Source organism: Eptatretus burgeri, chromosome 14 (genome assembly GCF_056783735.1).
Source record: "Eptatretus burgeri isolate ZD-2024b chromosome 14, Ebu_testis_v1, whole genome shotgun sequence".
Lineage (NCBI taxonomy): Eukaryota > Metazoa > Chordata > Myxini > Myxiniformes > Myxinidae > Eptatretus > Eptatretus burgeri.
This window is the reverse complement of record NC_140974.1, coordinates 4,584,064-4,609,063: the sequence shown is the minus strand read 5'-3', so window position 1 is coordinate 4,609,063 and position 25,000 is coordinate 4,584,064. Positions and strand designations below refer to the sequence as shown.

Below are 25,000 nucleotides of genomic sequence, written 5' to 3'. Positions count from 1 at the left end.
TTATCAAAAGTGCCATGGGATCTTTAATGGGTCAGGGATCAAATGAAGACTTCACAGCTCAAAGTCAAGCACACTGCCTCTAAACTACCGTGTGAGTCCACGATTCTGATCAACATAATCTTTATGAAATCAACTGAAAGCAAGACTGTGTGAACTGATCAGAATGTCACTCTTGTGTAGTCTCAGGATCATCGTTCCAAGTGCAGGTTAGTAGCTTGCCTTTGTCTTTCATTGATTGGTTTCTGGCTTTACCTCTACTACCTTCTATCTTTATTTTCCCACCATACTTACCCAACCTCTATTACCACCCCCAGATCCTTTTCCTGTGTCACCCTGCAAGACTTGACTGCCCTTTGTATTATATAATCCCCGTTTTCATCATTCTTATCCAACATCAGCATCACACATTTCTCCATGTTAAACTGCATCTGCCAATATTTTACCCAATCCATGAAAGTATCTCAACATTCCTGAATCTGATCACTCCCCTGTCTGTTGTTACCTTATCTCCAAGTCATCTGCAAATTTGGAAAGCTGACTCATTTAGTTCATTGTCCATTCGGTACATAACTACATTATTATAATTTAAATAAGCACAGGACCCCTCCTCCCTCCCTCTAGGCAGCATCACGACCCTCCTCATCAGAATATTCAAAACAATCATTAATTACTTAAGTTTTATCTTCTACAAGTCTTCCACCTCTAGAACTAGCGTTCTTTGAGGCAGCTTGTAACTTCATGTCTGTGAGGAGGATCTTGAGGTAAACGTTAAAACAGTTCGAATTATTCATTGATATCTATTGTTTTGCATGGCTTGCAAATACCATAAATTTACAATTTTGGCCAAATCTAAATTGGGTCTTTCTTAGCTTCATGATGAAATATCTGCACCATTCAGCGTTGTCTTAGTAACATGTATTACTGAATATTATCACTTTTTATAGTACGTACCATAACTGTACTTAACACAGGTAGAGTATGGTGCAATAAAACGAAATTAATTACATGGAAGGAATCATCAACCCCCTTCTGGTGAAACTACCTAAATCCAGGATCGCTGCTCACTTCCACTCAATTGGTCCTCTCTTCTCTCACCTATGAAACCAACTTCCACATCCTCTTCAATCTCATTCTTCCTTCCAAGTCTTCAAGACAGCTGTTCCACACCAAGTCAGATCGTCCCCGATTCAAAACCATGATCTTTTCTACCCTCGTTAACCCCACCCCAATATCCCTCCTTCCAAACTTCCAGTTTTCCCTCCTTGGAGCTTCCTTCTGTGTCCGTCTTGTCCACCCCATGCATTCTCTCCTGCCCCCATTCCTCCCCACATCCATTGTTTGTCCAAGTGTGCCTGTGTCTTGGTCTTCAACTCTGTTGTTGGTGTCCCCCCCCCTCACCTCTTTCACCTGTTCCTTTTGCTCTATTGTGTTCTGATTTGTTCAAGCTCTTCCAGGAGCCTTGACTAGGTATACAAAAACAAACTAGCAACAAAACAAGCCTGAATGCTTGTGCAGCAATGCAGAGAACTATTTCATAAATTATTTTCCAAGGGCCAGATTTATTTTCTGAGTAGATTTTTTGTGCTGAACAGGTGTTTCGAAAACCCTGCCTTGGGTTATTATTGACTGTATAATGTACGAGACAACATGTGTGGCAGACATTGATATAGGAGAGAGGTCCAACAGTGTGTTTCAGCATGCTGGCACTCCCCTGAATGAAACTGCTGCCAATGTATTGATGGATGACATCAGGAGCAGGAATGCAATGACAGTAACCACGATCGTAAACATTACACAAGTTCAGGCGGCATGAGGCTCGATGCAATATATTTTTCATTTGTGGACTGGCAGATACAAATTAATATTATTACTTTGGTGTCATAAATCGCAAGAGGCAGCTGCTACCCTTGACGAGCTGGTTCTCACATATGAACAAATGAGAACACCTAGATCAAATTTTAATTCTCCATGGATATCGGTGAACCTGTCCATACCAGCTTTGATTCCGCTCTGGAAGAGATCGTAATTTTTCGGATTTCACACTTTCACGCATTTCATAATCGGATAATCGGACCGTTGACTGCAAACTGCCAGTTACCTGTAAGTCAAGGCAGCACTGCCTTCTGTTTGTATTGTTTTCACTAAATATAGAAATATTGATCTTGAAATCACTCTCGTCTTTTACAGATGAAATCTCATAACTTGATCTTGTTTATTGATGGAATTTTGCCTTACAGGCAGGCATGCTGTCAGCTGTCATCATAACCCCTTGGTGCTAAAGCTGAACCTGGAACGGCCAGTTTCTGGTGTTCTGGTGGAATTTTGGAACTCCAATGTGTCTTTTTCTGGAATCTCTCTCCAAGGTCCACGGCCACACGTGCAACCTCCACCGCATCACTTCAGAGAACCACCTGGGTAAGCCAGCATTTTGTGAATTACATACGTTAGAAAAGGATACGATTATAAAATAACAAGAATGACCTTACTGTGCACACAACCTGCGACAATTTTTATTTATCTATTTATTTATTTCACCTCCTCTGTCCACTCAACTCCCCCATCCTTGCTCATGTCCCATATGTCCATGTGGTGAAAGCTGTTCTGACAATAGAAATAAATCATTACCCACGGCTCAGATTACATTCTCTAATCTCTCATTTACCTTGTGCTGTGTCTGTCCCATGTTCCCATGTGGATGAATAAGATTAGATAGAGCCGTGTCTGTCCCGTGTTCACATTAGATAGATAAGATTCATGGTGATTCCGCGTGTGTGTGTGTGTGTGTGTGTGTGTGTGTGTGTGTGTGTGTGTGTGTGTGTGTGTGTGTGTGTGTGTGTGTGTGTGTGTGTGTGTGTGTGTGTGTGTGTGTGTGTGTGTCCCTCTCCCTCTTTGTTGCTCTCCTGCTCTCTCTGGAAATAAACCTTTTGTTCATAAAAAAACCTGAACGTGGTCATTCAAGGTACGGAACTTCGTCATCAAGCACGAGTGAATTAGCCTTAAAAATCCGGTAACGGGCCGAATGGAAATGCGCATTTAAAGCACTCTTTAAAGAGTTGATTAGTCACAGTTATACTGTATATCAGAACGATTACATCAGAACAAGCTAATTCGTCACACGGTCACGGATTGTTTAACCCCAATATGGGGCCGTTCAAAAATGACGTAACATTTTTTTTTAGGAAGGTACGGACGCTTGAATAAACTTTACTAATTTTTATTTGACATATTAGATTTTTTTTTGGTCGCTCGTCGTGAGCAGCACTCGACCCAAACAAAGTCAATGGAGATGTGATGCAACAAAGCTGGACAGTGTACAATCGGCAGAGGCCTACAGGCCTAATGTTTTAGGTCACCAGAAAATGGTGACCATATCATTTCTTATGGGTGGAGTCAAGCTACAGATGTGAGTGTGGTCCAGCAGCTGTCCGATAAATGAGTGCACATTTCAAAAATTGACCAACAACAACAGCAGCAACAGCAAAACAAAGCTCTTGTGGATTTGCAACATGTCACAAGTAAAAATATAAGAAGATTACTGATAGCACTATTCCTGATCGTAAGCATGCTCTGCATAATTATTGCACATTCCCAAGAGATAATGTTTTGAAATAGGAAACCCTACCATCATTTGTTAGGTAGCACCAAAAACTGCATTTGTGAAAACTCAAAACTGTTGTTCAGGATTTCAAAAGTTACCATGAAGAAGCACTTAAATGTATGTGTATTATTGTTAAGTGTAACATGTGACTTTCAAAATGACATAATCCACCCCAGAATGTTCCACACACACAAGTGCATGACCCTATAGCAGCAATGTTGATTGGGGCATGTTTCCATATTTTGTTTGTGAGAGATGAGGATTGTTACCCAAGATGGCTCAAAAAGCTTCGAAAAGAAGCCAAAAATACTTGGAAAAGTACCTGAGAGAAAGGGCTGTTTTCTGCACAACGAAAGAGTTGGATAACTTTCTCAGATCACCTAAAGGACTTAAATCGTGCAGCTACCCAGACTGCAAAAACTCTTGACGATGTGGGCCAGTGCAAGGGCTAAAGAACTGTAGGCGAGCGCGTTCTATCCGAACCTATGAGCATCACTGCCAGTGAATTGACTTTGAACCTTGTGGAGTGCCTCATTTGAGGGATGTTGTAAATATAATGTTTGTTGGGTTTCCGTGACCACAAGAGAAATTACACGAGAGTTTTGTATTTATTGTCAAAAGAAAAAGTGTAAGCCTGGTGTTGGCTTAATGGTTAGAGTGACTGGCTTAAGATCTTAGGGTCTTGAGTTGAAACCCCTGTTCACCAATGAATTAACACAAGGTGGGTTGATTCAGCCGGTCATCCTTATGAGATCGGTAAAATGAGTACCACACAGCATATGCACGAAAGGTCTTGTTAGCATTGGTGTCATTTTGAAAGGCCTTTATTTCCTATATGTATTTGTATCCTCAAATGCAGAAAATAATTTTTTCAAACCTTCCTGGGGTCTGTGATGAAATTATCAATTTTATAACAATACATCCATTGGGACCATACTCTGTACAGAGCATCAGTGCTGCTGAAACAGTCTCCTGGGCTATTGGGTGCAATCCTGGACAGGACACTGACACAGGATACTCAAATGGTTCAATCATCCCAGCAAGCTGGTACTCATTTTGCCAAACTCAGAAGGATGACACGCTGAGTCAACCCCACCTGGTATTAATTCAACAGCGTGGCAGGATCTTAAACCCATCACCATAACCATGAAGCCAACACCAGGCATGAATTTTTATAACAATAATTGTATTTAAATGTGTTATTAAATTTCCAATAGTTTCATTTGCAGCTTTTCTTGTTTTCCTAACCTCTTTATTCGGAAAGTAATTTTGGGTCACTTGGGATTTTACCACGGGATAAACTTGACACTTGTTTTTATTATGAGTTCTGATGATCCAAAGTTACTTCTTCCAGCTGCTGTCAACCAGCCTCAGGGGACAGCACCTGCCCACCTTTGCAGATCATGCAAGCCAAAATTGGCTGCCCTCTTGGATTTCCAGAAGATGAATGCAAACCTGAATGTGAAGAAGGACATGTTCATCTTTTGCATGGCAAAAGAACGAAGGTATTTTAGCCATCATTCTATATTTTTCTCCTCTGACATCATACATGTATGATCTAATCTTCCTGCTATTTTTTTGCACGTGTTTTACTTTGTTTCTTGATGACAGTGACCTGTCTCAATTTGTGACATTCTCGTTTGAACTGTTTGGACATGCGTTTACAACCAAAGAAATAAAATTTTATGAAATAAGATGTCATTATGATATGATCCACTGGCAGGGTGGGATCACTGAATTATAAAATAGAAGGAACAACACAAAAAAAAACAAAGAACAAAAATGAATCTTCTGACCCTGAATACAACATGACGCTGATGTCATACTCATAAATTATACCAACTCATCGTCTCCAGATGAGGATGGCCTCCGTGTGATACTCAGGTCTTGAATGACAGAGAATTAAGGTCATATGTAAATAAATGCAGAGCCGCCAACCCAAATTTCACCCTGATTATGGGTTTTATGACCAAAGCCTTTTTATTATCAAAGCAGGTAAGAAAGCAAATTAATCCACAATCAAAACAAGAAAAAGAGCAATCAGTGATAGCAGACCCTCACCAGGACTTGTTTTGTGTGGTTTTGTGTGGTGTATTTTGTGTGATGTTTGTCTACCGGTGTGTTCTGTAATTAATAACAGACATAACTAGAACTGCCACTTTATACCTGCTGGCAGTGACGACCAGGAACCAAGACATCCCGCTTTGATGCAACCCAGCTTTGATCGAACACTTGACCCTGACACATGATGTTTATTATTATTCAATTGAGTTCAGAATGGGATTAAAATCTATTCAGATCAAATCGAAGACCAAGTACTGCAGATACAGCACTCTATTGGAGTCATCAGAAGGAACCCAAACAAGCAAAAAGCAAAGATGAAGAACCTGGATATGATTCGGGTTTCAGCTGCTACTCCTCTACCCTCAAACTCATCCAGGCGCAGCCAAGTGAGCCTTAATCAAAAAATAAATAAATAAAAAAGAACACAGATTGGAAAAAAGAAATAATTCTGGCTGTCAGGCCCAGCATCCAATCAGGTTGAAACTTATAACATGGATTCCCCATCACTACTAGATTATATTTATGAAGTTTCATTTCGATCGATGAAGCGGTTCAAGAGAAATGTGTGTATATGTATATATATATATATATATATATATATATATATATATATATATATATATTTATATATTATTTTCATTCAATCCAATATGGCTGCAACACCTGTGACCTATTAATTATTCATGACCACTTTGGTATCCCAAAGGCTTTGGGAACATTTGTGGGAAGTTTTCCCTTGATCTGTCCAATCGTTCTGGAGAAGTTTTTTGAAGGTTTTAGGGTAAATCCAAAATGGCTGCCAAACCATGTGACCTATGACATCATACTTGGGGACTTTTTGTTCCTCATGGATAGGTGGTCATAGTTGTAAACTTTCACATTTCTCTGTTCAGACGTTTTAGTGAAGAAGAATTTTGAAGGTATAAAAAAAGAAACGTACAAAACATGGCTGCCAAACCACATGACCAATAACGTCATGAAATTTTTTTCTGTGGACCATTTTATCTCAAGATGACCCTCAAAAATTTTCATACTGATCGGATGTAGCATTCTACATATGCAATTATGACATCATAACAAAGGAACCCATGAAATTATAAAAAAAAAAAATCATCCTTATTCTCCATGAGGAGTATTTGCCACTGCCAAGTTTCAATTTGTTCCTTGGTGCAATTTCAGAGATACAGAGGTCCAATTTTTTTCTTTTTTTTCCAACATGGCTGCCACACCACGTAACCTATGATGTCATAATTATCATGATAATATTCTACTTGAGTACTCGCTTCTACGGTGAAAAGTTCATGTCAATCCGACAAGTGGTTGTAGAGAAAAACTGCACTCAAGTTCTGTGTGGACAAACAAACAAGCAGACAGACAGACAGACAGACAAATGGACCCAAACGCAATACCCTCTCCTCTGGCGAGGGTAACAAAGCAGAAACAATAGTCTTACCAACTCGATAAACTGGAAACAAGAAATCAGGCACAAGAACCAATGGACAATTCACAGATCAAAGAGAACCAAGTGTGGAAACTGAATTATTAATTGAATTTATAATGAGGTAAAAATGCCAAATAGCTTTAGTTTAGTGCTTTGAGAAAGAATTTTAATAAACATCTTCTGGGAAAACTAGGAGAGGGCAGAACACACACATTCCTCTATAGTTGTAAACAACCTTGCAAAACCCTATCTGTCTGATGACCATCTGAGTCAGCAGCAAGAAATAACCATACACACGCACGCACGCACGCACGCACGCACGCACACACGCACGCACATCTCCCCTCGGGGCTATAAGCAAGCTCCATAACAGACCAATTATACTTCTATGTTGCAATTTTAAAATCCACAAAGTTCCATCTGTTGTTTAGACACACCCTGGTGAAACTACAGTGGGGAGAACAAGTATTTGATACACTGCCGATTTTGCAGGATTTCCCACTTACAAAGCACGTAGAGGTCTGTAATTTTTATCACAGGTACACTTCAACTGTGAAAGACGGAATCTAAAACAAAAATCCTGAAAATCACATTGTATGATTTTTAAATAATTAATTTGCATTTTACTGCATGAAATAAGTATTTGATACATCAGAAAAACAGAACTTAATATTTGGTACAGAAACCTTTGTTTGCAATTACAGAGATCAGACGTTTCCTATAGTTCTTTATCAGGTTTGCACAGACTGCAGCAGGGATTTTGGCCCATTCCTCCATACAGATCTTCTCCAGATCCTTCAGGTTTCGGGGCTGTCGCTGGGCAACACAGACTTTCAGCTCCCTCCAAAGATTTTCTATTGGGTTCAGGTCTGGAGACTGGCGATGCCACTCCAGGACCTTGAGATGCTTCTTACGGAGCCACTCCTTAGTTGCCCTGGCTGTGTGTTTCGGGTCATTGTCATGCTGGAAGACCCAGCCACGCCACATCTTCAATGCTCTTGTTGAGGTAAAGAGGTTGTTGGCCAAGATCTCGCGATACATGGCCCCATCCATCCTCCCCTCAATACGGTGCGGTCGTCCTGTCCCCTTTGCAGAAAAGCATCCCCAAAGAATGATGTTTCCACCTCCATGCTTCATGGTTAGGATGGTGTTCTTGGGGTTGTACTCGTCCTTCTTCTTTCTCCAAACACGGCGAATGGAGTTTAAACCAAAAAGCTCTATTTTGGTCTCATCAGACCACATGACCTTCTCCTATTCCTCCTCTGGATCATCCAGATGGTCATTGGCAAACTTCAGATGGGCCTGGACATGCACTGGCTTGAGCAGAGGGACCTTGCGTGCGCTGCAGGATTTTAATCCATGACGGCGTAGTGTGTTACTTATGGTTTTCTTTGATACTGTGATCCCAGCTCTCTTCAGGTCATTGACCAGGTCCTGCCGTGTAGTTCTGGGCTGATCCCTCACCTTTCTCATGATCATTGAGGCTCCACGAGGTGAGATCTTGCATGGAGCCTCAGACCGAGGGAGATTGACTGTTTCTTGAACTTCTTCCATTTTCTAATAATTGCGCCAACAGTTGTTGCCTTCTCACCAAGCTGCTTGCCTATTGTCCTGTAGCCCATCCCAGCCTTGTGCAAGTCTACAATTTTGTCCCTGATGTCCTGAGACAGCTCTCTGGTCTTGCCCATTGTGGAGAGGTTGGAGTCTGATTGATTGAGTGTGGACAGCTGTCTTTTATGCAGATAACGAGTTCAAACAGGTGCAGGTAATGAGTGGAGAATGGGAGGGCTTCTTAAAGACAAAATTAACAGGTCTGTGAGAGCCGGAATTCTTTCTGGTTGGGAGGTGATCAAACACTTATTTCATGCAATAAAATGCAAATTAATTATTTTAAAATCATACAATGTGATTTTCAGGATTTTTGTTTTGGATTCTCCCTTTCACAGTTGAAGTGTACCGATGATAAAAATTACAGACCTCTACGTGCTTCGCAAGTGGGAAAACCTGCAAAATCGGCAGTGTATCAAATACTTGTTCTCCCCACTGTTTATATATTGAGTTCAGTCTTTGGCTTGCAATGATGTTGCAAGCTGGGGCCTTCCTCTTGTGCACAAGAGTGTCTTTTATTTCGTTGAATAAACAGCTTGTATTGCCCTAGGTGGCTAGAATTGCCCCCCACACAAGCACCAGTAATACAATCAATGACAATTACAGGGATGATCAAACAACCAATGATATTACAAAAAGAAACGCAGGCAGGTATTAGATTTAAAAACAATGAACCAAAAGAAATGCACCTACCACCCCATGACAAAGGACATCTAACTAACGAAACAAAGGAATGGAAAAACATAACCATTTTCCCCCCCATTCTCCCACCCTGATATCCCACCAAAGTAAATAATAAAGACACACTCAATCAAAAGTCATAACACCCTTTTTCCTTTTAAGTATTGGAATGCACAACCGGTTGCTAACCCCAGGCAGAAACATGTAGGTGGGAAACCAAATTAGGACCCGTTTCACCTGACATCATGCATGTCATGGTCTCCCCCCCCCCCCCTGAAATTGCTGAAAGCTAAAACAAAAAGACAGACAATAGATAAATCAAATCAAAGCAAAATTGAGATCAAACAACAGGAAACCCAACTGAAGTTGAGGACACCCCTCGGGCCAAGCCCACGAAAAGCTCGCCCAAGAATACAGCGCCACCAGGAATGCTGCGTTTCCCCTGGATCTCTGGGGGCATGAGTCAACCAATAAAGATCACAACCCAGCAGGGTCCACAAGTCCACCTGCCAGAGCATCCCAGACCTTTCCAAGCCCAGGTGGCAAACTCAGTCGGGAACTACAGTTGCCTGCGACTTCCACCCACACCTTCACGAGGGACCCCTCATGACGGGACCCTTCCTTCTTCACAGCAAAGTTCAGCTGACTTTAAGGAGCTCTTTACAGCACACATGACTCTTTGTTGTTGCCAGTACCCTACCCTGCAACCCGCAGCTTGTTGCCAAGCCTGTATCTCTGGAGGTAGGATCGGGCCAAGGCCCATATCTGCCCAGGATCCATCAAAATTCCAAAATGGAATCCCCTGGCTCGCACACACCGCAGGACAGCCTTAAATGATATTGATGATCCTCCAGGCATGCTTCTGATTGTAGCAGGCCACTGGTGGACATAACCCACAGAACCCACACAACATAAAGATGTCTCATCTATGCAACACCAGCCAATGCATGTAAAGTTTGAAGAAGATGGTCGTGAATGACAAGACACTCCAACAGCCAAAGGTCATGTCAGACAGTTTTGTTCCCTGTGCACTGAGGTTGAGGACACTGAACAGAAACGTTTAGGTTCTTATGTAAATGAAACACCCGGATCAGAAGATACGAGTGAGCAGCCTGCCACGTGATGTCTTTGTGAGCATTCATAATCAGGGCCGGATTTAGGGCAGGGCCCACAGGGCCACGGCCCGGGGCCCCGCGCCTCCCAGGGGCCCCGCGCAAACGCAAAGATTACAAGAAATTCTGCTATTTTCCCACCTTTTGTTTGTTTGTGAAAAAAATCTAGTTCGTTTGTGTAAATGGTCAGTGAATCACGAAACAAATACTCACTATACCTGTTAATTTGGCATCCGTTTGGTTATGTTTATCATTTATTTTACATCTTTTAACTTACTTTTTTTTCCTTTCCACTGATCTTAAGAGCGCAATCTTAAGGTCTACCACAGAAATAGGTCACACGAAAGAAGTGAGGGTTTTCCCAATCCCAGCAAGCTATGTCCGTCTCTATTTCATTTTTGCAAAATTACACGCCCGCCCTGAATCTATGTTTGCTGCGCAGGCGTACTGCTGGGGTGGTTATACTATAATTGTGTAGTTCAAGTTTACACACCGGATAATATTTTATGATATTTATAAGGTGTGTTGTGCCGCCACACTGTGCCGGTTAACTAGTCATGTATATTGATTGTTGTTGCTTCCCTGTGACTTCGCCTACCGTGAGCCAGGAGACGCTGTGTTAAAAATGTCGCCTTGCCATGTGGTTTTTTTGCCCGCTGCGATGAAAAATGCGTTTTGTGCCAGACTGTGGACAACAACAGTGTGAGTGATGCGTTTTGTTTATCGTTCAACACCAGAATTTTCTACTGTGACTTTATGTCAGCATGAAACAGTTCGATGCTCTAGTTTTACCGACGAACTTTGACAATTGTGTTACAACAACAACCTATAGGAAAGAACTTGCAACTTTGATGTGTAGACAAATGTAAAGCTCTGCGGTCTATTCTAGTGACTCTAATTTGTTATTGTACCGTTACTCTGATCAGTGATTTTAATATACATCTTGTACATGTATAACAATCACCGTAATATCTGTCAACTTACTAGAACATTTTATTTTTTCTTTTGCCCAGCCGAGGTTGGTGCATTTATATATGAATACTTTTATAAGCATATATGAAGTGAAAATGGCTGAGGCCCTGAGAGGGCCCCGCGTACTTCTATGGCCCAGGGCCCCACAACATAAATCTGGCCCTGTTCATAATGCTCACATAACAATCAACCCGATCATAATAATCAACTCCTGCAACCCAATCTCCCACAAACGCAGTGAAGCACGGACCTTAGCAGCTCGGGCATGGAGGGTGTCATCTTCCAAAGCCGAAGCAATTAAAGAAATCAGATTAGTTTGAGGAGTCGTGCTTAAAAATGGGTACAGCAAGGGGACACTCCCCACATTGGAAGAACCAAAACAGACAGAAAGGAAGGAGCCAAGCACACTTGGGCACTGTGTGCTGCCATACTACCTGGGCCTTTCTGAAAGGATTGGCATGATAGTACGTGGTGCACGGATTGGCATCGCCTACAAGCCTCTCCGCACCATCCGTAATGTCATTTCAAAACGAAAGGACCCAATACCAACTGGTGCTAAATCTGGAGTAGTTTACCATTCATCATGCAAAGACTGTGATCAATTCTGTATTGGTGAAACTGGAAGAAATTTAAAACAATGGCGAGATGAACATGGTCGAGTAATTAGGCTCAGAAAGGTGACCCAGTCAGCGATAGCACATCATTGCCTGCAATCTGGCCACAAATTTGACTTTGATGGGACCCGTGTGTTCGATACAACATCGAACAAACGGCACAGGTTGATTTTTGGGAGTGTGGCACGTGAAGAGCCGGGAGGGTGGTCTAACTGGGGAGACGGTGGACGTACCCACACAATACACACTTCTGATGCAAATGGTGAAAACTGGATGGTGCAAACGGCTGGATAAAGTGAGCAACAAACAACATTCAATCCCAGACACCACATCTGCATGTGCACAACACCCAACGAGAACCCCAACACTCACACAACCAACAACTCATCATGCCAAACCAGGACATGAAACCAGCCGTGTTTGTACCACGGAAACACAAAAATAACTAGAAGGGCACTCTGTGGAGTGCATACCTTCACCATGCAATGCCTGATCCACGAGAACATTTCAGGCCATACACATTTTTGAAATATCATATACATTCATGAAATATCATGCTTTACAGTAACAAATCGTTTTTGGCCCAATCTTTCAATGGTGAAGAATCACTTCAAAAATTAAATAATTCTCATATCCAGATCCGGATTCGGATCTTCAGCAAAATTGAACCCATTATTCCTTGTCACACACCCAACATGTCCACCACTGTTTCGTCCAAATCCGTCCACAATGTATTGAAATATCCTGCACACAAACAAACAAACAAACAAACAAGCAGTCATAGACTGGTACTTACGAAATTGTCAACTTCACCTCTGACCATGTCTAATAAAAGCTGTCTCTAGAGAAGGTAGCGACACAAACCAGAAGTTTCTACGATGATTCTGTACCAAACCATCAAAATCGAATGTTTGACCTCACTGTGACCTTGACCTTTGACCGATTTTGACCAAAATCTAATCAGCGCTAGCCATCATCCTCCTGAATCACGTGGTGTAATTTGACATCGGTAGCTTCTTCCATTCTCGAGTTCTCGTGCCTACAAACAAACACACAAACACACAAACAGAGGACGGAAGTCATCAATATACTTACGAAATCTTTAGATTTCTTTAGAAATCTTTAGATTTCGTAAGTAACAAATGAAATTGCTCGTTGAACAAGGAATTGCCGGAATAACTTTGACATATCTCCATGATCTCTGAAAAAACAAAAACTGGAGTTTGATCTTTCAAGGTCACCAGATTTGCCTTGACCTTGTGACTTCAAAGAGTGAAAAGCTATGCATGCGCGAGATCAAACCTCCCTGGAATGAAACCAATAACAACGAATTTACAACACTTTCAATATTTCCCCATTATGAACACAAGGCATGTTTTTTTAAATCCATTTTTTTTCTAAACTTTGAACAATCTTGATAGACCTTCCCTAAAGAGGGTCCATACCAATTATGTAGTCATTCTGGCTGATGGTTTCTGATGTGATTGAACAATTTGCTGAAATTAATCTAAAAATCATAAATATTTAGCTTGTTACATCAATCAATTGAGAAATTATCAAAAATAATATTTATTTATTTATTCGATATATCTCGAAAACCGGAAGTGATGGAGAATAACTAAAAATATTTCCCTACTTTTCGATGGCGATCAATATGACGTAAACCTCGTTGCTCTATCTTTCAAACTCTTGAAGTTATGGCCACTTTCTCATAATTGTAAAAACCTGCGACCTCAGGTTTGATCTTACAAGGTCACACAAAGTCAACAAAGTTGGTGTCAAATCAAAGGTCATATGCAAATTCCTATATGTTGATAATGATAATGTAGTCGCTATCTGTCACTGTTTTTTGAGTTATGGCCGTTTTAAAGTGAAAATCAACTTTTACGTGACCCCCCTCAACTTCGACTTGGGGCAAACTTCTAAACTTTGCATTTTTTCGCATGCAAATGTGTAAAATCATAATTAGAGATATGATTGTGAACATTTTAAGCCTAGTTTGAAGTCGATACGACCATTTTTGAGTACGTTATGACAAAAAAAACGATTCACTGTTTATAGTCGACCTTGACATTGACCTTGATTGAAGGTCAACCAAACTTAACACATCAGTAGCCAGTTCTATTGCCTACATGGGTGCAAATATTGGTGAACAAATCTGCACAATTGTGGACACTGTCAAACTTTTTTAAAATCTGAAAATTTGCATTTGTTTATCATTAGGGAACTTTGTTCCCATGGTAACCGGAAGTGGCTGAACCAAATTTCATAATTTTTGGTATATAATAGGACGCATACCAAGATACCACATGCAAAATTGGAAGTCAATCGGGATCGAAATGACGTTTTTATCGCAATTTGAAATTTTTGACCCGACCCCCCTGACATTCGACCCCCGACCACTAATAAGGGTGTTGGTGTGACACCCCAATGAGACATATGGTTGGATGCAGAATTGGAAGATGCACATTTTGGTTTGGTTTGAAGTCGATACAATCATTTTAGCGGACGTTATTGCGAATATAAGAATTTCGGTTTTTCGGTGACCTTGACCTTGACCTTTGACCGAGATTAATCAAAAACGACGTGTCTAAGTTGGACCATGGCTGACGTCTGTACCCAGTTTGGTCATGATCGTTGAAACAGTGTGGCTGCTACAGGGTAAACAAACACACAAACAAGCAAACAGACTGACAGACACACAGAATGACACACACAACTGACCAACATAATTGCCGAAATCCTTTGGATTTCAGCAATTAACAAACAGACAGACAGGTGTGAAAACATAACCTCCTTCACCTTCGGTGGCAGAGGTAACAAAAAGCGCACACACAACACCACATCGTGTGTAAGTGAAAACAAGAAAGAGCAGAGCACCCCATCATTCCAAAGCCATGAAACCTCGCAGCCTGAAACTTTGCATGCATACTAAGGGAACTCCAAGGAAGTGCATGAGTGAAAATTGGGTGTTTGTGTTAATTAAAACATCCTTTTTGAAGGTAATTAATGGCCTTATTTAATTATATCCTTCATCAGGCATATCTGAAGCCACTTCACTCTCTGGGGTCTTAAGGTGTTTCCTGCGTAACCTCGCTGGAGCCTGAAGCCGCTATGTTTTTTGGCCTGCTCAACCATGCCTGGCTTGGAACAGGCTGCAATGATTTCTTAACGATAAAGGTTTTTTTTTCACTTTCATCACTCATATTGAATGCCTGTTCATCATGGCTACGAATCACTGGGTACATCATTTTTGTAAGTACTATAGTTTTCAAATTAGGAGCTTGGAGCAATTTCATGCATTATATGATGCAATTTTCCACAATGTACTCTCATGGACTAATTAAAGTTTATCATCAAAATATGATTTCGCTTTTGAGGATCGGATATCATCCAGATTAAATAATTGTCGAAATCTTTTGTGAAATCTGATAATTTAAAGAAATAACGAGTCTTATAACTAAGCCGATATACCAATTTACTATGAGCAAGCAAGGCTAGGTTCCCCCCTTCTCCATATAAACACAAGAAAATGTGAAATTTCCAAAGCATTAAACTTATCTGTTTCTACTGTTTGGAGAATTGTATCGAGCGAACAAAAAATTTAGGAACGTGCCAAAATTAACCAGCTTCATTGAGCTACATGATTTAATGCATGCACTGCTCGACCTCGTGACCTGTCCCCCAGAGGGACTGCCGATCCATAGCATGTGCCAGATCTATGTCTATTTTTTCGGAGGTTTTGCACGGTGCTCTACAGGGAATCAAAGCAAATCTGGTGAAAAACAAACGTTTTTAAATAGTTATAACATTTATGCGGACAGCGAATGATGTACTACGTGGTGCGTGCACAGACAAACAGGCAACATGGCGAATTATCTGCAATTTATTTTCATGGGTGATTAAACTTTGCTATGTCTCCAGGGTTGTTTTACATTAAACAGCAACTCTTTTGTGGATAAAGTCATTCTTTAAACAAATTTATTTAATTTCTTTAACTGCTGCAGACGTGGTGAAGACCAGCTTTAAAGTTAAAGGGATCCTATATGGTATGCAGCAACAACCTGGCCAACTGTTCCTTATCAACCATTTAATTGGAGTGCTTGCTTGAGTGCTTTATCCACTTTCTGAGCGCCCTGTTGTCCATAGCGGTGTAGTTCGTGTTGTGATTGTGATGTACAGTCGGCAATTGCTACAAGGTAGAGGTACATGATTCACAAAGGTTATATGCTTCTCTTTGTGAGTTTCAAAGCAAAATATATTTGATAACACCCGATTTCGGAGCCGTTTGCCATATTCACGTGTTTTCTAAATTACAGAGCCAATTTTTTTTCCATCCGTCACTTGACGATTGGCAGCTGTTTATAAAGATTAATGTTTCTGCACATCTCCCTGAAATGTCTATAATGCAACATTGTTTTTATAATTTGTTTATTGAAATTCCCCCAAAACAAGGGTGAAAACTACTTCAGGTTTTGTGTTGTATACAGTTAGTACTGTAGTCAGTCATCACATTGATGCCAATCTGCCGATTCCTGAAGAATTGCCAATATCAGCCAAGCACTAATACTGTGTGTGTGTGTGTGTGTGTGTGTGTGTGTGTGTGTGTGTGTGTGTGTGTGTGTGTGTGTGTGTGTGTGTGTGTGTGTGTGTGTGTGTGTGTTCATAAAGTATAACATTTTCTCTCTGCTAACTCCCCTCCCCCGACCTGCTTCTGTCTCTCTCTGTCCCATCCTCACTCCGCCCCTGCATAATGCAGACCAGCACCTTCCCACACATCTTTCTGTCTCCGGACGTGTCTGGGCGTAGTTTGTCTCTGGACATGTCTGGATTGAGTTTGTCTCTGGACTTGTCAAGATGGAGTTTGTCTCCAGACTTGTCTGGACAGAGTTTCTCTGTATGTGTCTGGGCGGAGTTTGTCTCTGTACGTGTCCTGACGGAGTTTGTCTCTGTACGTGTCCAGACGGAGTTTGTTTCTGGACGTGTCTGGGTGGAGTCTGTCTCTGGACATGTCCGGACGGAATCAGTCTCTGTACGTGTCCGGGCGGAGTTTGTCTCTGTACGTGTCCAGACGGAGTTTGTCTCTGTACGTGTCCAGACCGAGCTTGTTTCTGGACGTGTCTGGGTGGAGTCTGTCTCTGTACGTGTCCGGACGGAGTCTGTCTCTGTACGTGTCCGGACAGAGTCTGTCTGTACGTGTCCGGACGGAGTCTGTCTGTCTACGTGTCCGGACAGAGTCTGTCTCTGTACGTGTCCGGACGGAGTCTGTCTCTGTAGGTATCCGGACGGAGTCTGTCTCTGTAGGTGTCCGGACGGAGTCTGTCTCTGTACGTGTCCGGACGGAGTCTGTCTCTGTACGTGTCCGGACGGAGTCTGTCTGTCTACGTGTCCGGACGGAGTCTGTCTCTGTACGTGTCCGGACGGAGTCTGTCTCTGTAGGTATCCGGACGGAGTCTGTCTCTGTAGGTGTCCGGACGGAGTCTGTCTCTGTACGTGTCCGGACGGAGTTTTTCTCTACATGTCTGGACAGAGTTTGTCTCTGTACGTGTCCAGACGGAGTTTGTCTCCAGACGTGTCTGGGTGGAGTTTGTCTCTGGCCAGCTTAGCTCCAGACGCATCTGATTGGTGTTTGGCTCCACACGCAGCTGAGCAGTGTTTGTCTCCGCAACAAGTGTGTGTCCACTCTCAGAAGAACCAGCAAACAATATATTTGCAACCTCAAGAATGAGCTTTCAAACTTCTCCCCTCATTTGAAACATGGTGACACATTCTTCAGTCTGTTGCTAGAGTACTCTCCCCCTACATTGCCTCAATCACTTCAAATGGCACCACAGCCGACTCCACTTGTGAAATGGCCGAATGTCTCATTTCTGTGTTTGCTTCCAAATCTCGTGACACCAACCCCTCGCTCTGTTCCCACCATATCCAGTTGCACCAAACTGCTCCTCGACTCTGTGTCTTTGGCACCTGAGAAGGTGGGTACAATTCTGGCAACCCTCAACTCACTGATTTTGCAACTGAACCAGATGGCATCAGCTCATGTTTCCTAAAAATATGCTCTTGCATATCCTCTGGTCTCATTAACTACAGACATCAATTTATTTCCAATCATCGGCACGGTCACAGAATCCATCACCATATTAGACATAAAATCCTTCCTTTTCTCTACTCACCTCATCTCAGGGCATCAAGTTGGATTCAGACCAGGTCATTCTACCTTTGACATGCTGTTTCTACACTTCCAACAATCAATGGAGGCCTTCAATGTCAGACATGAGATGAAGTCCTTCTCTCTAGACATATCTCGAGCTTTCAATACAGTCTGGCATTCCGCCTTGCTCTCCAAACTCTCTGCCTTTGCCATACAAGGCCAAATCCAACCTCGGGTTACTTACTCGACTATGAGTGGCTCTCAGCAGAATTCTGTAGTCTCCCCTCCCTGCCAAGGTGGCAGTGCCCCAATCCAGTGTTCTGGATTCTGTCTTATTCCTAATCTCATCAACAATTTATCTGACTCTCTGGAAAGTCCTCTTTATCTATTTGCTGATGACTCGACCCTTTTTCAGGACATCCTTCATACTTCAAATAGACATGCTGCAGCCTTTTTCCACTCTTCAGGCCTTGATGGGAACACAAGCTGGTCAAACACTTGGAAAATATGTATTTCAAGCCTGACAAATCTCTTTCTCTCTCTTTCTGAAAGGACCATCTGGAAAACCCTGCCACCAACTTTCTCAACAAACCTCTTAAAGAAGTTCAGTTACTCAAAGTTTTGGGTCTCACGAACAGCCATTATTTTTCTTGAACAAGCCCTATTTCTAAGTCGGTCTTCAAATCCAGCAGTCGACTTGGCATGCTCCCTCATGCGATGCCTTTCCTAGGCACAGCTGAACTTCTATTTCCCTAAAAAGCCTTCATCTGCATCTTGAAAGGGAACTTCTCTCCCATCTGGGCTCACACCCCTACCTCACACCTTGCTCAGCTTGACACCATGGAAACCAAGGCCTTCAAGATGATTGGATTCTCCTGTGATGAAGCTGATACTTAGGTCCTATCCCTTTCCCGTTGCAGACAGGTCGTTGTTCTCTCTGTTTTATACTGCTTACTTTCTGGCCTTTCACTCTCTGCACTTTAAATGCCCCCACCTGCTCCCCCCAGGTTTCTGTAGGGTGTACGTGGTTCTCCAGCAACCCCCTTCTGGGGAAACTCCCAAAATCCAGAATCACTGCTCACCTCCACTCCTTCGTTCCTCGTTTTTTTTTTTTTTTTTTTTTTTCCCACCAACCACCACATTATCTTCAATTTCATTCTTCTCTCCAGATGTTCAAGACACCTATTCACAACCATCTCATATCAGCACCAAAACCATGATCTTTTCTGCCTCATTAAACTCCCCTCCTCCCACCCCTGCCCCCTGAGTCCACCCACCTCTTTCCAAATTTTCAGTCTTTCTTTCCTGAGAATTTGCTTTGGCATGAATCTTGTCCACCCTGTGTGTCCTCCTTTATACCTCATTCTTCACAACACTCCATATTTGTCCAAATCTCTCTCTATTTTGTCCCTCAACCCTGCTCTTAGTATATTTTCCCCCTCTCTTTCAACTCTTCCTTTTGTTCTGTTGCATCCTGATCCATTCTGTGTCCCAGCTCTTCCATGAGACTTGACTTTGTAAACGCAAAATGTGTGCTGGCCTGGAAGACAGAGGTGAATAATAGGGAAGCTAACAAAAAACAAAAAAAGGCTGGGAGAAAGAAGAGATTAATAAATAAATATATGATCAAATTAGATCAAATTATTTTCCATCAAGTTCAGGTTTGAGGAGCTAATCAAGGAATGTTTTTACCGACCACAAGCAAAAACTACTCGCATTCTGAATGACCGTTGTTCGTCGCTCAATGGGGTTCGTCGCTCAACTGCTCTCTCCTATGGGCATCACATCTGTCTCTGCCCCAAGGGCATCACATCTGTCTCTGCCCCGAGGGCATCACATCTGTCTCTCCTGGCTTGGGTCTTCATCATCGCTGAATCATGAAAAACTACAAAAGATTTCCTTATTTACATGAATTTTGCAAATACCCTTCTTAATCACATTGTTAATCTCACCCCGAAGGGGATGCAAGACTATTGCAACATCCCTGTTTGTCTGTCTGTTTGTCTGTATGTTTGTGTGTGTTCTTGTCGATGTATTTTAGGTTAAAAAAATTTTTCTCTGAATCCGCTTGTCTGATCGATGTGAAACTTTTAACATAGGAAGGGCTCCCTGCGGCGAATATTTTATTGATAACTCTGACATCATTGGTCACATGATATGGCAGCCATATTGCAATAAAGGGGAAAATGTTGGACATCTTCTCCGAAACCGCTCAACAAATAAAATTGAAACTTGGCACATATCATCAACTCCCTATGGGGTATATAGGGTGATAACGATGATGTCATCAGTAAACTGGTTTTCCAGCCATAATTGGTTAAATCATAATCCTTATCTGAAATGTCATATCTGATCTACGACCTGATGTGAGTGAATAATTAAATGCATGACGTCATCGGTCATGTAGTCTAGCGGTAATATTGGATTGAAAATTAAAACGTAAAAAAAAAATCTTCTTCTCCAGAACCGCTTAACAGATCGATGTGAAATTTTAAACATATTGTTACATCTGGGGGGGGGGGTATGCATTCAAAGGGTAATTAGGAAGTTTAATTAGGTATGCCATGCTGTTCGAGTTGTACCAGGATCTCGATGTAATGAAGTAGGAATTCAGTGGTGATAAATTGTCTAGTAAATGTCCATTTCTTTAAGGGAGAAATGATAACTGTCACGTAATTAGATAGCGAGAAGGGTTTGGGTAAGTGTTGATATGTATTCCCTTTTAGTATTTCCTGTAGGCTTGCCGTGACAGAACGGTGCTGCGGATGGCTCCGCCCCCTTGATGATTATTGGCGGAAGGCGGAAGGCGGCAGGCGGCAGGCGGAGGACCAATGAGGGGCTTTGTGGGAAGTTACGAGGACTCATGAGGATGAAACGATCTGATTGGAGAGAGAGAGAGAGAGAGAGAGAGAGAGAGAGAGAGAGAGAGAGAGAGAGAGAGAGAGAGAGAGAGAGAGAGAGAGAGAGAGAGAGAGAGAGAGAGAGAGAGAGAGAGAGAGAGAGAGAGAGAGAGAGAGAGAGAGAGAGAGAGAGAGAGAGAGAGAGAGAGAGAGAGAGAGAGAGAGAGAGAGAGAGATAGAGATAGAGATAGAGATAGAGATAGAGATAGAGATAGAGATAGAGATAGAGATAGAGATAGATAGATATTTAAAAAAAAAAAAATAGCTGGCGGAGTTTGTTCAGCCCTCTTGTCGAGGCTCTCTTCTCTTAGCCCGCTCTTGTCGAGGCTCTCATCTCTCAGCCCCTCTGGACGGAGCGTTCATTGCATCTCTCTCTCTCTCTCTCTCTCTCTCTCTCATTGCGCTTGCTCATTCCTTGATTCGTCGTGCCTCGTGACCTTGCTGTGCCTCGTGCCTCACCTCGTTTGGCTCTCCTGTTCCGCTGGCTCTGGGTACGGGACCGGACGGTGGGCAGACCTGCCTCCCTCTTCTGCTCGCATCTTGGCACATGAACTGGGTTCCCTGACGGCTGTGAGCGGTTTTGGGCCCACACCGCAGGAAGTCGACACCACCAAGAACAACACCACAGGGGCTGGTTGGAGCTCACAGGCCAAGAACCACAATTTCTGCACGGAAGGTTTCACGGAACATCTGCACCACCGTGTCTCCTGCCCCTGACAGGCGCAACGCCAGCTCGTCCGGCACCAATCCCATGACTTTTGCATCGACACCACGGGCAAGCCTGACGAACTAGCTACGTTGTGTGTGTGTGTGTGTGTGTGTGTGTGTGTGTGTGTGTGTGTGTGTGTGTGTGTGTGTGTGTGTGTGTGTGTGTGTGTGTGTGTGTGTGTGTGTGTGTGTGTGTGTGTGTGTGTACGTACGTACATACCTGGCGCCTTGGAGGCTTTGAGATCCATGTACCGATGAATTGATTCTTTATATTTTTCTGTATATACATTGAAATTTTTTGTGTTTTTTCCCCTACGCCCGAATTCACACCACCTTTCGTCAAATCTCCCACAGATCCCTCCTCTTGCCGAGCCTTCTTATCGCTCTTGTGTAGAAATAAACGTTATTAACTCAGTAAAAAGTGACTTGTGCCACCTTCCTCGTCCCGTTTGCTTTTGAGCGATCAAAACTGCCACCCTTGCATTGTAAAACAATAAACCGCCTCCATCGTTTCGGCTCATCCTACGTTGGCGGGACTGTTCAAGTCCCGTGAACGTCACAATATGATCAACTAGTCATGGGGAATATAGTTTGAAATTTTTTTTCATATTCACATCCATTGACACAATTTAGCCTTTATTTGCACAAAAATGGTCGTTAAATATTCCAATAATCAATCAAATAAAGCTTTGGATAATGGCAATGCTGTATGTGACATAATAGGGTGGATGTATGATAAGGTTATATGGGCCACAATAGCAGTGGGCCATAATAGTAGTATGTTCAGTTAACAATGGTATTTTTGTTCAGAATGAACACACGAGGCAAAACTATGCACTCTACCTTGTGCTGTTCTTGTTTTCCTTGGTCTTGATTCCATTTTTTTATCAGCCATGGCACTAATACTTTGAATTTATGTAGCTTGCTATTAGACTGCCAATGCTATTAGACTTGCTATTAGACCTTTGGTGTCTTCAATGATTAGACACAGCATGAGACTACCAACAAATGATTTTACAAACCTTTCTTGTATGTATGCTGCCTTTGAGCTATTGTGCCATCCCTTCAATATCCCAAAAGTATCCATCTAAGTTTCTTGTGCTTCTTTTAGACAAGTGTCACATGATGACTTCAGAATAATTTTTGGCCCTGATGCTGATATTTTAATATTGTTGCAGGTTCAGTGCAAGGAAGGCGCATGGACACCTGAGCCAAGTTGTAATCCAGTAGACTGTGGAATACCATACCCGAGTCACGTGGATCATGCAGAAATGTCATGCCCCAATGGCACCACTTTCACAAAGCAGTGTACATTCCATTGCCAACCACCAGCCCAACTCCTGGGTAACCGAATGGAGCGTGTACAACATGTCAAGAGTAAACAATGGTACTCGTGGTGAATCCCACTTTTATAAAGATAATCGTCCTACTGTTGATAAATACACTCTTGGATTCTGAGATATTTGTACACACCTTTTCAAGGTATCATGCATGATATATTTATTACGAATAATACCACCATTAAAGATGACATTTTCTGTTGCTTGATTTCAATTGAAAAAAGTACTCGTGCATTGTTGCCTAATGTGACAGCAACTGATATACATTGTGGAGTGTATATAAGCTCTGGCACAATCACCAAAACAACTGTTGCTGATTATATTTTTCCTTTTGTCCTTTTCCACCAACACCTCTGGCTATGGCTCTCTTGGGATCTTGTCCTACGACTCTCTCTTGGGATCTAGGTTCCGACGTCACTCTGGCATGCTTGGCAGATGGGCTCTGGTCTTTTCCGGAGGCATCTTGCCAACTAGTGTGTGTCACTGCACCAGTCCTGTCACATGCTCGGCTCCGCACCAAACGCTGTGGCAGACCCAGTCATGAGGTCGGAACAGTGTGCAAGTACCGCTGCCTTCCTGGCTATCAGCTATCCTTTACATCAGGAAGTAGGTGAGGCAATTTGAACAAATCATTGGCTGGTTTAACTAGCCTAATATTGTCAGGAGATACCTGTAATTGATTTGCAGAATGACATGCAAGTACAGTACATGACATGTACCATAACACGTGAAACTGGGCTGGTATAGGAGTGCATTGAAAAATAAGTAGGACATAAAAAATTTGATGGAGTTGGTGAACAACACACTGAGTGCACGATTCTGAAACTGGTTGGAGGAATAAAGGGTTTGAGGTTCACAAAAAAAAGAAGTGGTATGCAAGGCTGCACACCAAATGTATTGTCCTCCCTGAATGTTATATGGCAACCTCATATCCCAAGAAAGAAAACATTGATTTTGTGTTTCTCTCCATTTTCATAAGTCATTTGTCAAGTCAGAAGGTATGTGGGTGTCTCAACTTTGATTGAGACTGATTTTCCCAATAACTTATACTTGCCATAAATGATACATTCAAAATCACCAACACGAATGTTCATTTCTGACCTAATTTGAAGAAAAGAAACTTCTATATCAGTCATAAATATCCTCTTCTTGCTAGATTTTTGCATTTTGCCCGGTCTTGCGAGTGACCAGTGTCTTGGTGGGAAGTAGTACAGCATGTGGATACACATGGTCTTAATTACCAATCATCATCACACTATGCAGCCCATCAGCCCATCATCACGATTTTTGAGGTCAACATTGGCCGAAATTAAAAAATATTGTCAATATTCATCCAATTGACTTGAAATTTGACCAGGATATTTACATCAGGTCACGAAATAGAATTTCAAATTATTTTTGAGGTCATCATATGCCAAAAGGTCAACATAGGCTAAAGGTGAACAACTTCAATGCAGTTTCTAAAATCCTCAATTTTCATCCGATTGACTTGAAATTTGAACAGGATTTGCATATCAGGTCAATGAATACAACCACCAATTATTTTTAAGTTCAAAAGGTGAACATAGGTCTAATTTCTAAAATTGAGAGATTGGGCCAAAGACTATATATATTGTAATATCTCCAAACATTGTGGACGAGTTATGACTAAACTTGGTGGATGAGTTGGTTAGGTGACAAGAACAAGTGGATTAGATTTTGATTCAGATCCAGCCCATCAGTAGGATGCAAAGCATAAACTGTTCAGCTTGGCGGAGGTATGTTCTCCACCGAGTGTCATTATACTTTGGTATAAAAACGTTTGAGAATAA

General features: G+C 42.1%; 1 protein-coding gene across 3 annotated transcripts in view; it reads left to right on the top strand.

Moving 5' to 3' along the window:
• The window catches only part of LOC147012578 (pappalysin-1-like), a 227,682-nt gene that overhangs the window by 153,183 nt on the left and 49,499 nt on the right, over positions 1-25,000 (top strand). For 2 of the 3 annotated variants that reach the window (XR_015050994.1, XM_085853554.1), the window contains exons 13-16: positions 2,238-2,415; positions 4,953-5,103; positions 23,028-23,193; positions 23,595-23,799. Coding sequence is in view for 1 of the 3 variants with exons in the window: in XM_085853554.1 (XP_085709680.1) it covers positions 2,238-2,415; positions 4,953-5,103; positions 23,028-23,193; positions 23,595-23,799 (700 nt within the window). In the remaining 2 variants the exon portion in view is untranslated. Of the gene's footprint in view, positions 1-2,237; positions 2,416-4,952; positions 5,104-23,027; positions 23,237-23,594; positions 23,800-25,000 lie in introns of all 3 variants that reach the window. The other variant, XR_015050995.1, reaches the window with a different exon arrangement.